General features: G+C 40.0%; 1 protein-coding gene across 11 annotated transcripts in view; it reads right to left on the reverse strand.

The window, feature by feature from the left end:
- Positions 1–13,112, reverse strand: part of NCALD (neurocalcin delta) — a 456,181-nt gene that overhangs the window by 29,532 nt on the left and 413,537 nt on the right. For all 11 annotated transcript variants that reach the window (XM_055286938.1, XM_055286937.2, XM_063643503.1 and 8 more), the window contains one exon: positions 6,926–7,322. In XM_055286938.1, coding sequence (XP_055142913.1) covers positions 6,926–7,303 — 378 coding nt within the window. In that variant the 5' untranslated portion in view covers positions 7,304–7,322. The remainder of the gene's footprint in view (positions 1–6,925; positions 7,323–13,112) is intronic.

Genomic DNA, 13,112 nt, shown 5'->3' on the forward strand with positions numbered 1-13,112 from the left:
GCCTCAAAAATAACACCACACATCTACAACCACCTGATCTTTGACAAACCTGACAAAAACAAGCAATGGGGAAAGGATTCCCTATTTAATAAATGGTGCTGGGAAAACTGGCTAGCCATATGCAGAAAACTGAAACTGCACCCCTTCCTTACACCTTATACAAAAATTAACTCCAGATGGATTAAAGATTTAAATGTAAAACCTAAAACCATAAAAACCCTAGAAGAAAACCTAGGCAATACCATTCAGGACATAGGCATGGGCAGACTTCATGACTAAAACACTGAAAACAATGGTAACAAAAGCCAGCATTGACAAATGGGATCTAATTAAACTAAAGAGCTTGTGCACAGCAAAAGAAACTATCATCAGAGTGAACAGGCAACCTATAGAATGGAAGAAAAATTTTGCAATCTATCCATCTGACAAAGGGCTAATATCCAGAATCTACAAGAAACTTAAACAAATTTACAAGAAAAAAACAACCCCATCAAAAACTGGGCAAAGGATATGAACAGACACTTCTCAAAAGAAGACATTTATGTGGCCAACAAACATATGAAAAAAAGCTCATCATCACTCGTCATTACAGAAATGCAAAGCAAAACCACAATGAGATACCACCTCATGCCAGTTAGAATGGTGATCATTAAAAAGTCAGGAAACAACAGATTCTGGAGAGGATATGGAGAAATAAGAATCCTTTTACACTGTTAGTGGGAACATAAATTAGCTCAAGCATTGTGGAACACAGTGTGGCGATTCCTCAAGGATCTAGAACTAGAAGTACCATTTGACCCAGGGATCCCATTACTGGGTATATACCCAAAGGATTATAAATCATTCTGCTGTAAAGACACATGCACATGTATGTTTATTGCAGCACTATTCACAATAGCAAAGACTTGGAACCAACCCAAATGCCCATCAATGTTAGACTGGATAAAGAAAATGTAGCACATATACACCATAGAATGAATACTACGTAGCCACAAAAAAGAATAATTTCATGTCCTTTGCAGGGACATGGATGAAGCTAGAAACCATCATTCTCAGCAAACACAGGAACAGAAAACCAAATACCACATGTTCTCACTCATAGGTGGGAGTTGAACAATGAGAATATATGGACACAGGGAGGGGAACAACACACACCGGGGCCTGTTGGGGGGTGGTGGGCAAGGGGAGGGACAGCATTAGGAGAAATACCTAATGTAAATGATGGGTTGATGGGTGCAGCAAAACGCCATGGCACATGTATACCTATGTAACAAACCTGCATGTTCTGCACATGTATCTCAGAACTTCAAGTACAAGTTAAAAAAAAAAAAAAAGAAAAAAGTACACAAAAAATAAACACATGAAAATGTTGAGGTCCTAAAAATAAATTTGCATATGGTTTTGCTTATTCACCCAGATGTTGATCTATCACAAAAATATTTTCTTTAGAAAGGAACGCTACTGCATTTTGGCATATGTGGTAGACTGAATGATGGCCCCCAAAGATGTCCACATCCAAATCCCTGAAACCTGTGAATACCTTAACTTGCACAGGAAGACAAACTTTGCAGACGTGATTACATTAAAAATATTGAGATGGAAGGAAAAATTCCCCTAAATTATTCACGTGGTCCCAGTGTAATCACAGGATCTTTTTAAGTGGAAGAGAAAAGCAGAGTAAAATACAGGGGATGGCAGCCTGAGAAGGACTCAATCTGCTGTTGCGGCCTTTGAAGATGGATGAAGAGGGCCATCGGCCAAGGAACTCAGGAAGCTTCTAGAATCGGGGAAAGACAGGGGAAAGGATTCTCCCCAACAGCCTCCAGAAGGAACACACCCCTGAGGAAACCTTAATTTTAGCCCAGTGAAACTGATTTCAGACGTCTGACCTCAAGAACTATAAGATAATAAATTGTATTTTTAAACAACTGGCTTTCTGAAACATTGTTATAGCCACCAGAGGCGAACTGATTTGGTATGATTCAGAGCTACACAGAATCCACAGTAGTCCCATAAATTTTAGAGTTTTTTCCTATCAGTGTTATGAAATACAAAACAATTTCAGCTTGTCACTACAAACAATATTCTGTGGATACTAAAGCTAAACCACAGGAAGCGATGTCAGGGAAGAGCAACTAGAAAATTTATGACTTGGAGTCCTACACCCCATTCATTGTCAAACTTAATTAGTTATAAACTTGTTTTCACCCCAGTCTTCACCCTGACCAGTTACTGGTGTTTGTAAGTGAACAATCATAAATTTGTATTTTTCATTAAATTGCTTGAATTTCTGAGTCGTGGAGGGACGGGATTCAGCTAAGAATTTATGTATCAACACTTGTTATCAAGTTACAGGTGTTACTCATATGAACAAATAGAACTTTAATTTGTTGATGGTTCTCCTGGCCCACAGCTTGCCCCCAACTCACCACTTTCTAAGAGATATTTAGAAAGACACAAAACAGAAACTTGACAGTGACTCCTCAGAAGCAAAGGAGCGTTCTCCTGAGAGCTGCAGACCAGCTACGACAAAGAAAAGACGGCCAGACAAAGGCACAAAGCTTCCTGAGGCAGTGACAAGGCTTGAGGAGTGTGGGTTTTCAAAAAGGGAGGGAAAAAAAGAAAAAAAAAAAATAGAATGGGAAGCTCTGTGAGATCCTACAGTAAATTCCAATTTATCCAGAATAATTGAAAGCAGGGAGGCTAGCATAAGAATGTGGCAGAATACATGAATTGTCAGTTTGCAAAGTAGCGGAATAGAATAACATAGCCCTTAATATGAAAATGGTTCTAAGTTTAATTTAATCTCTTTGATGATTTGGAAGTCACCTCAGGGTGCTACAATATTTCCTTTCTGTGGTCATGAATATTAATCTTCAGGACTAAGCGCTCTAGAAAACAGTTTAAGAAATTCAAGCTTTCCTCTGCAGGCTTCTTAAGAGCCATGAGTGTCTGAGCATTTCGTAAGGAATGGGTGTCCTTACAATTATAGCCTGGAAACACTGTGGGCCTGTGAATGGAATGAGGTGCTTTACAGTGAAGAAATGCCTCTGGGAGGCTGAGGCACCTTCCTTTTGTTTTATTTATTTTATTTATTATTTTTCCAAAGGACATTGCCCCAAAGCACCTTCCTTTTAATGACCACTTTTTACATTCCTTAGCAAATGTGGTGGAGTGAAGTCAACAGGGGCTGGTTGGGGGTCAATTCATGCCTTCTGCATATTCTCTGCAATTCTGTCTCTTTCGCAAACTGGATTCCACAGAAAAGGGACAGTGTCCATTTTCTTCCCTATACTATTTGTTCAGGGCCGAGTTCTTAGCAGGGAGTGTTGATTTCATCAGCCCATGAGGACTAAAGGTTCCTCCCTGCCTTGGCGTCACAAAACCATTGACCAATAGCAGCCAGGACGACTGGGCAAAAGTGTTGAGCAAAAGCTAACACGGAGCTGTAAACCAAAAAATAAAAGTCTAAGGCTCCCCCAATCATCTGAATGAACCTCTCCTCTCAGCCAAGGGCATTCTAAAGTTAACCTGAAAAACGCGCTCAGGCCATGATGGAAGGGGTGTTGGACATGCCTCATTATACCCTCCTCCCTCTTGGAATTTAGGAAAAGCCCACCGGCATTAACAGCAACACAGATCTTATACTGATAAGAAACATTTCCAAGCTATTCTCTCTGAAGCCTGCTACTTAGAGTCTTCACCTGTATGGTAAAACCTTGGTCTCCACAACCACTAATCATAATCTAGACATCCTTTTTATTGATCATAACTCTTACAACCAATTGCCAATCGGAACATTTTTAAATGCACCTATGACCTGGGAGTCCCACTACCCCTAGCATTCGAGTTGTCCCACCCTTCCAGATGGAATCAATGTACATCTCTCATGTATTTGATTGATGATTCATGTCTCTCTAAAATGTAGAAAACTAGGCTGTGTCCGAACCACTTTGGGCATATGTTCTTAGGATCTCCTCAGGGCTGTGTCACAGGCCACTGATCACTCATATTTGGCTCAGAATAATAAATCTCCAAATGTTTTGCCGTGTTTGACTCTTTTCATCGACAGTGCCTAATGAGACTTTTTTTTTTCTTAGATTCCAGTCAGGAAGCAATTCTCTTCAAATGGAGAACATACTCATCCCTTTCAGTACAGAGGTGTGGAGCATAGCACACCCAGATTTAAAGAAAAGAATGCAAATAACACTAATTAAAATGTATCGCTTTTTTCTTTTTTTTTTGAGATGGAGTCTCACTCTGTCACCCAGGCTGTAGTGCAATGTCATGGTCTCAGCTCACTGCAACCTCTGCCTCTCGGGTTCAAGCAATTCTCCTGCCTCCCAAGTAGCTGGGGCTACAGGTGTGAGCCACCACACCCAGCCAATTTTTGTATTTTTAGTAGACATGGGGTTTGGCCAGGTTGGTCTCAAACTCCTGACCTTAAGTGATCCACCTGCCTCAGCCTTCCAAAGTGCTAGGATTATAGGCTTGAGCCACCGCACCCAATCTGAATCACCTTTTAAATTTTAATGTAATTCTAATTTTTATTTAATTAGCAAACATTAAGAAAACTTAGAAAAGTGCAAGGATATGGAAACACCCATCACACACTCTGGTGGTATATTTGGAAAAACAATTTTCAGAGTGCATCCAGAGCCTTAGAAATGTGCTCATATCCTTTGGCCCAGTAATTGCACATTTGGCAATTTGTTCTCAGAGAATAATCCTGAATATAGAAACACTTTATTCACAATAATTATTGATTTATTTTATTTTTAAAAGTTATAGTATTATGTATAACAATAAAAACTGAAAACAACCTAAACACCTAACAGTGGGGAAAATGAAGCAAATTATAATATATGGTATGTATATTATACATACCATATATAATATGGTATATATACCATATATAATATATGGTGTGTATATATATATGGTATATATACCATATATAATATATGGTAGGTATAATATAGGTATGCATAATATCTTATGCAGCCATTAAAATATCTGTATTCAAAGTTGTTAAAACTTGACAAATACTTTTGTTATTAAGTGAAAATGACAAGACAGAAAACTTCATCCACATAATGAAATCAATGATATATCAATGATATATTTCTAGATGCATGAAAATATGTCCAGGAAACATGTATTAAAAAATTATTAGTAGAGATTCTCTTTGTGTGTAGGGTAGAATTATGAATAAGTTTTTCTCTTTATCTTTTATATTTTTCTATACTGCCTGTGTTTGTGCAATAGACATTATATTTTTCATAAGTTTATTCTCAGTGGAAGGGAGGGATCTTTTATTTTTGTTTCAAGATGTTCATCTCTGAAGAATTAATTTAACACAACTTGTTCAGATAGTTATTGCTCTGGGTGAAGGAACAACCACTGGTGGCCCAACCAGAAAGGAGAGGTAGTTGGCAGATCCCGGAGAACTTCCAGTGATGAGTCGGGTCATTTCAGATGCCTGCTTCTGCATCCCACCAACGTTTGAATTGTCACATTAACTGTCCACATGGGTTCAGTCCTACTGTCCTGGGAGCAGGCCCTGGGCTTCAGCTTCAAGGCTCAATAACAGTTCATCTTGCAGGCCTCCATTTCCATAGCCAAATTCCCTGGGGTTTGCTGTAGGCCACTGCACCTACATCCCACCCTCTCCTGTAGCTCAGTTCTTTTGGTCTCCTTGTGTTATGTCCCCTCACCCATCCAGCACCCCAACAGTTCTCTCAGGGGTTGTAGCTCCACTTCTGCAGGACCCAGATGTCCTGGGATGAGGGTTGACCTCTAAGATGAGCCCTCCAGGAAGCCAAAGGCCCGCTCCCGTGGCCCGCTGTCTGCTGCCAGATGCTCTCCCACTGTGCCTCACTTGCCTGCCAAGACAGGGAGCGACTGCCGGCATCCCTGGTGCTGCCCACCCACCCAGTCCTTTTTGTTCCTTGCAGCTGAGGCTCTCCTGGCCCTCTCCTGAGTCCTGTCTCTGTCTCCTTATGTTTGTCTCTGGGTCCCACCTGCTGCTGAGCCACCTGTCATTGTCATGACCCTAGCTCCTTACCTTGCTTGCTCACCTCCCCAAGTTTGCTGAGGTCCCACAAGCAACATGTAGCCAACGCTAGGGCCCCTCCCCCTGTTATGTTGAGGAAACTGGCTCTGGGAGAGTGATTTGGGTAATAAAATAGAGTGCCTCTTACTAAAATGATCTAGGCCTCAGTGCTACAGTGTTTGTACCTCTGATGGAATGGAGCCTGGAGCCCAGATCCCTGCTCTTATTCAAGACTCTAGTATAAAGTTGTGAATAAATGATGATGATGGTGAACTTTCCATATGACTGGCACTGTGCTAACCATTTAGCATGGAGAGTCACACCCAATCTTAAAATAACCCCATGTTATGGGTGAGTACAACTGATAGTTCATTTTATAGCTGAGAATACTAAGGCTCGTGTAGGTGAACTAACCTGGTCAAAGTGACTGAAAGATGCAAGATTTGAACCCAAGCCAGTTTTATCATTAACCTCCAGTCTGGGGAATATAACCCCAAAGGATCTGGGTCCAGGCAGGTCATTGCAATAAGTTGATGGAGTGGCCATAATGAGTGTGGCCAGAAAAGTATACGTCCATCTGTAGTGTAAGGGTCACCACAAAGTACCAGGTGACTTGTAACAGGAAAGATTCTGAGCCCAGTGTGGCCAGAGGTTCTGAGTTTTTCAAGAGATGCCAACCAGTGTGGATTTTTATGTGCAGTCTCCCCACACTGTAATACAGGTTAAACTGTTCAAACATGCAGGGTGGGCCAAATGAAGTGTCCTGGTGACTCACTAGTTTGCAACCTCTGCACCATGCTATACTGTGCACCTTCCAATTCTTACTTGAGATACATGCCCTTCTTTTTTTAAAGGGCTCAGTCTACATACCTGCACGATCTCTAGCATCTCTGCCTTGCTGATATAGCCATTTCCATCCAGGTCGTACATGCTGAAGGCCCATTTCAGCTTCTGCTCCAGCTTCCCCCTCGAAGTTACACTCAGGGCGATGATGAATTCTCTAAAGTCTATTGTCCCATCTCCATTTGCATCGAAGGTGCGGAAGACATGCTCTGCAAATTTGGAAGCATCTCCATAAGGGAAAAAGTTCCCATATATTTTCTTAAACTCTTCCATTGACAAATGTCCACTGGGGCAGTCTCTCAAGAAGCCTTTATACCATTCCTGGATCTCATGCTCTGTAAAGTCTGTGCTTTCCAGCAAGTCCTGCATGACCTCTGGGCGCAGCTTGCTGTTCTGTTTCCCCATCCTGGCAGCAAGAATTCAGCTGCAGATAGAAAAGAAAACATATATAATTTGTAGAGCTGCTCTTTAGGGCTGCATTTTATAATTTGTAATTGTTCCTTTGGGAAGAAGAAAAAACAAACAAATAAACTCTATACAAGTCCAGCAACAGTGTCTAGGTTTTGCAACACACTGGTCAGCCAAACAGAATAATAGTAAGATAGGCCAGTAGAGGATGCACAGCAGAATTATCACTGACCAGAAAATGAATATTTCTTTTATACAGAGCCATCCTGAAAGCAAAAGGTTCAGAGAGCGGGTGAGGTAGAGGGAAGTGAGGGCAGGGAGGGAGGGAGAATTAATTGCTTACTTAATTTTGACATCAATTTGCCAGAGGTTGAGCTGAAATTTAAGAAGGCTGGGGTTCTGATAGCTAATCCAAGTATTAGCAGGGAAAATTAAAGGAAAGGAGGAAAAGAGAGACCAAGGGAAAGAATTTAGCAGCTTCTATTGCTAGAATATTTCCAAGTAAAATGCTGCTTGGATACCTTCTGAATATTATAAACACAGACATGAAGACAGAAAATGGAAGCAAACATAATACCACCAAACTCCACCATGCTAGTTCAGGGATTTAAATGCATGGAATAAATCACTGACAATGTTGGGTTTTGATAGTAAAGATGATGCTTCATAAAGTTATGTCTTATGATTTTGGCTTATAAAATAGGCCAAATGTTTCTCTTTAAAATACAAATAACTTTGCATTTTCTTATCATAGCAGTAGCACATATTTATAGTAACATAGTAAAAGACTGATACATAAGGAAAAAAAGCAGCATCATTTCAAATACTAACTCTTGGAGATAACAATTGCTAGCATGTTGATATGTGTTCTTCCAGACTTTTTGTATGTGTACTTAAATATGCTGTTAATATATGTTTCCATAACAAGAATGCACACCTTTTTGTTACCTATTTTTAAACTTAACATGGTGTGGAAAATAAAGGCAACTTCTACTGGTGGGGAAATACCTGTAATTATTATTGGCCTTGGGGGAAAACGCCACCTTGATATTTGAAGCTACTCCCTTAAAGAATGATTTATTTTCCTGAGTATAGAAAGCACCATTTCTTCAAAACCAAACTGAAGTTATTTTCTCGATGTATAAAACGTGCTTCTCATTTATAGTGCTTTTGCACTAGAGACAAATTGCCTCAACATTTGGCTTTCAATTACCAGTATGTTTCTGGCTCTGTGGATGCAGAATAAATAAGATGTGGCCCCTTCTCCCTAAGGGCACCTAGCTGTGTGTGCAGGGGATGGTGGTAACAGTGAGGGGACAATATGACAGATATGCCACAGAATAGAGAATAAATTTGGTGAGAGTACTTGGAAAAATGCCCAACCCAAAGGGGGCATGGGTTCTCTCAGGGAAGCTTTCTTGGAGGAGGTGATATATGAGATTAGTTCCTAATTCCCAAGGTATATGATTTAAGTGTGGTCAAGATAAACCCCGTCTCAAAAAAAGGTTCTGCACTTACATTTTGCATTTTTCCTCTATTGGAAAAAAAAACCTGAAAGCAAAGCTTAGAAACATTACAGAATACCTGAAAGACAGCATATCCCCATTTTAATAATGATTGCCAATCTTCTTTGCGATTTCACGCATTGTAGGGTTTGTTTCTGTCTCCCTCCTGCTACACAGTCAGACCCTTGAGGCAGAGTCTCCACTGGTGTTGCTTTGTCTTGCTAGAGCCCACCACAAATAGCATTTGGTGAATGAATGAATGAAGGCATGACTGAGAAAAATGACTGATAGAAAGGTAACTACAACGTGGAAACATGGAATAATCTTGGAAAAGGAGGCTCATTGCCAGAAGCATGGGGGCTTGGTTTTCAGAACGCTATTTTACATGCTGAAAACTATCTGCTGGTTAAGACTTGAGCTTAGGATCTCTTATATTGAATTTAGTGAGGCCTGTCTGGTGGCCTCACTAAAAATAAACTTCCACAGGGTGGTGTTTGTACCTCATGCTGCTCAAACTGCTTGCATAATACTCATGGTTCAGATAATGACCAGCAATCCTCATTCATTGCCAAGTTTATTGATTTTGTTTTCTGACTTCTGCACTGGAGGCAAAACCTGCCTTGCTCATATGTAGATGTCCAAAGTGATGGGAGTATGGGGCACTTCACCTATGAGTATGGCCAACTGCTATAGGAAGGAACTCACTTTTTGAGTTCCCCCCACCTTTTTTTTTTTTTTTTTAAGACTCTGTCACTCAGGCTGCAATGTGGTGGTACAATCATGGCCCACTGCAGCCTCAAACTCTTGAGCTCAAGCAATCCTCCTGCCTCAGCCTCCCAAATAGCTGGTATTACAGATGCGTACCACCATGCCTGGCTAAATTTTTTATTTTTTGTAGAGACGGAGGTCTCGCTTTGTTGCCCAGGCTGGTCTCAGTCTCCTGGGCTCATGCCATCCTCCAAATTGCTGGGATTGCAGGCATGAGCCACCACGCTCGGCCCAGAGTTCCCTCTTTAGGCAGAATCAAGCAAACACCATTTTTATGCAAAAGCAAAATTCAACTACAACTCAAATGGAGAACAAATGGAATTTATAAATTGAACAGTCTAATATCTTTCACTTCCCTCTGTGTCCTTTTTTTCCCCTGGAGATTAAAAAAACAAAGTTATAGAGGCTGGTTTGTATTACAATTGTAAAGCTGTCATTTAGTTGCTAAGTTGGCAATATGCCTGAGGCCAGAATTCAGAAACATCCGGTTATACATAATACCCGGCTTTCTAGAGCTCTGAGACATTTTATGGAATTTACAAGTAATTTCAAGTTTTCCTTTTGGGGAGTTCTTTAGAATATATCTCTTTGGTGTGGTTTTCAGTCAAATCACTATTATTACAGTTTGTGCAAATTGCTGCTTGCCTGGCCTTGGGGAAAAAAGCCATTTTGATATTTAAATCTACTCTCTTAAAGAATGATTTATGTCTCCAATGTATAAAGCACTATTTCTTCACAACCAAACTTAAGTGCCTTTCCCAGTGTTTAAAAAGTGCTTCAAATTTATTAGCTGCTTTTGCACTAGAAACAAATTGCCTGAACATTTTAGCTAAGTCTCCCACTGAGACTGATCTGTGTGCAGCTATTTTTTGGTAAACAGTAATTAAACCACATTTACAAATTCATCAGCACAGAAAGGCCATAACACAAACAAGTCAGAAAAGCATGGAATAAGTTATTGGGAAAACGAGTGTTCACAATTAAGCCTAGAATTCATTTTAGCAGATAACTACAAACACTTTACTAAGTGTGAGGACTAAACTTGAGACACCATCTGGACTTGGTTAGATGGTACAACACAAATCTCAGGGGACATTTGACAGAGTTTCATTCCTTAGGTGGTGAGGAGGAAGACAGAGGAAAGCCTGACAATACCTTTTTCTTTGGGAAGACAGGAATTTCTGCCTGTTTGAGTTGAAGGGATGGGCAGGATAACATTAGGGAAATGCTACAGTGATTGGCAGTCAAGGGAAAAACAGTTTGGAGACAAAAGTTGCACCTTGGGTCAAATCGTTTTCATAACTCCAATCAGTCATTAAAACATTTATTTTGTGCTAGTTGAACATAGGTATGACAGGCCGTCTTTTAATAATTTTTTCTCTATTAAGTTAATTGCAGTATTATTTCACCATCGCCATTTACATTTACTTTTCAGGTATCAGAGACTTACTGCTTTAAGTAGCAAATTACCTAAATTATGAACACATATTTTCAAAACACAAAATTGAGTTTATAATTACCAAGTGTATATATACAGTGCAGAAGATTAAAAAACTGAATTAGCATATATTTCTCTTTTCTAAAGTTCCTATGAAGAACTTACACTCTTCTATACTATCAACTATTCTGTACATTTAAAATCACATTTGTTTTTATTTAAATAGTCAAAACTATAATGGCTTACAGTTTTGTAAGACTAACCGATAAAAAAAGGACTCCAATTTTAAACCAATCCCTGAAACCAAAGCATCAAATATTTTAATATTAGTTCAATATTTCTACATAGCACAATAAGGTTTTCACAAATAGTAACTCAAAGTTTTGTCTTTATTTTCAACAATGGGAATGGCCTACAATTCAGATAAACCCACAAATTCACACTGTCTTATAAACAGCAGTAACATCAATATAAACGATGTTAATTCAGTTATCTTAGGGGCCTTACCATATCATTAACCTATTTACGGAACAAAAATGTTTCCATGAAAGCGAATATATCTTTTCATGTTTGTTTGTTGTTACGTGTGCTACAACAGAAATAGAGGTAGAGGCCGGGCACGGTGGCTCACGCTTGTAATCCCAGCACTTCGGGAGGCCGAGGTGGGCGGATCACGAGGTCAGGAGATCGAGACCACAGTGAAACCCCGTCTCTACTAAAAATACAAAAAATTAGCCGGGGGTGGTGGCGGGCGCCTGTAGTCCCAGCTACTCGGAGAAGCTGAGGCAGGAGAATGGCGTGAACCTGGGAGGCGGAGCTAGCAGTGAGCCGAGATCGCGCCACTGCACTTCAGCCTGGGTGACAGAGCAAGACTCCATCTCAAAAACAAAACAAAACAAACAAAACAAAACAAAACAAACAAAACAAAACAAAAAAAGAAATAGAGGTAGAATCTCATTTTTCTTAAGTAACACTCTACAAGCCAATTCTACACAATTAAGGCATTTTTGCAATCTAAAATAGTGATGCTAATACTGCTTCAGTAAACTAGATTTACTAATTTAAGAATCCTAAGAAATTACATATATGTGACTTTCAGACATCCATGTTAAACTACCAACTAATCAATTTGTGGAACTGTTGTTCTCTGCTCACACTTACCATTCTTGAATGACCATAAAGTGGACAATGCTAAAATTTTTTCTAATCACAGTTTTTCTTATAAGTGACTATATGATATTTTACCATTTCTAAGAGGAAAAAATGAGACCTACTTGGCAGTCTGCATAGACTGGTGGAAACTATAATCAGAATGTAAAGACAAATCTTCAAGTGACTCTAAAAAGTTTGTAGATAACTCAGAATATGATCTGTTGGGAACTATGGCACGTTGACCTCCTGGATGTCCCATTGGATGAACACTGGAGAAACACTAGAATAAAAATGCTTGGCTTCAAAGCCTGGCTCTATTGTTTACTAGTTGGTGGGTAATTCACTTAACATTTTGGTGCCCCTCAGTTTTCTCATCTGCAAAATGAGTTTAATGATATGAGTTCATCTCTTATTGATTCGATGTGAGAGTTAAATGAGACTGTCAAACATGTAAAGCTCTGGCATTCAGTCAGGGCCAGACGCTGCCATAAATGAAAATGATGCCTTATCCTAGGTGATCTTTCATGTGACATCCTATTAAACTTTCACAACCTGTGTGATAGGCAGGCAGCCTTTCTCTATCTCATAAGCAAACAAATGAAAACGCAGAGAGGCTAGGTGACGTATCCCAGGCGACACTGCTTGTGAATGAGACAGCCGAACCGTGAGTGTGGGCTGGCGCCTGGTTGCCCAGTGGTTTTAGCCCTATGCTCTACTAGCTCCAAGGACAAAGCGTTTATAGAGATGAAGACAACAGTCCATAAAAAGTCAGAAAGAAGTAGTGAAGAAGGAGGAGACAACCTCCTTTTGGAACTCATTTATTCCACAAACAGACACTAAGTGTGTCTACTGGGGGTGAGGCACTCTTAGGCACTGGGGAATTCAGCAGGGAGCAAACAGGCAAAGCCCGTGTTTTCAAACAGGAGGCAGGGAAATACTAGGT

Source organism: Symphalangus syndactylus, chromosome 7, assembly GCF_028878055.3.
Source record: "Symphalangus syndactylus isolate Jambi chromosome 7, NHGRI_mSymSyn1-v2.1_pri, whole genome shotgun sequence".
NCBI classification, from domain to species: Eukaryota; Metazoa; Chordata; class Mammalia; order Primates; family Hylobatidae; genus Symphalangus; species Symphalangus syndactylus.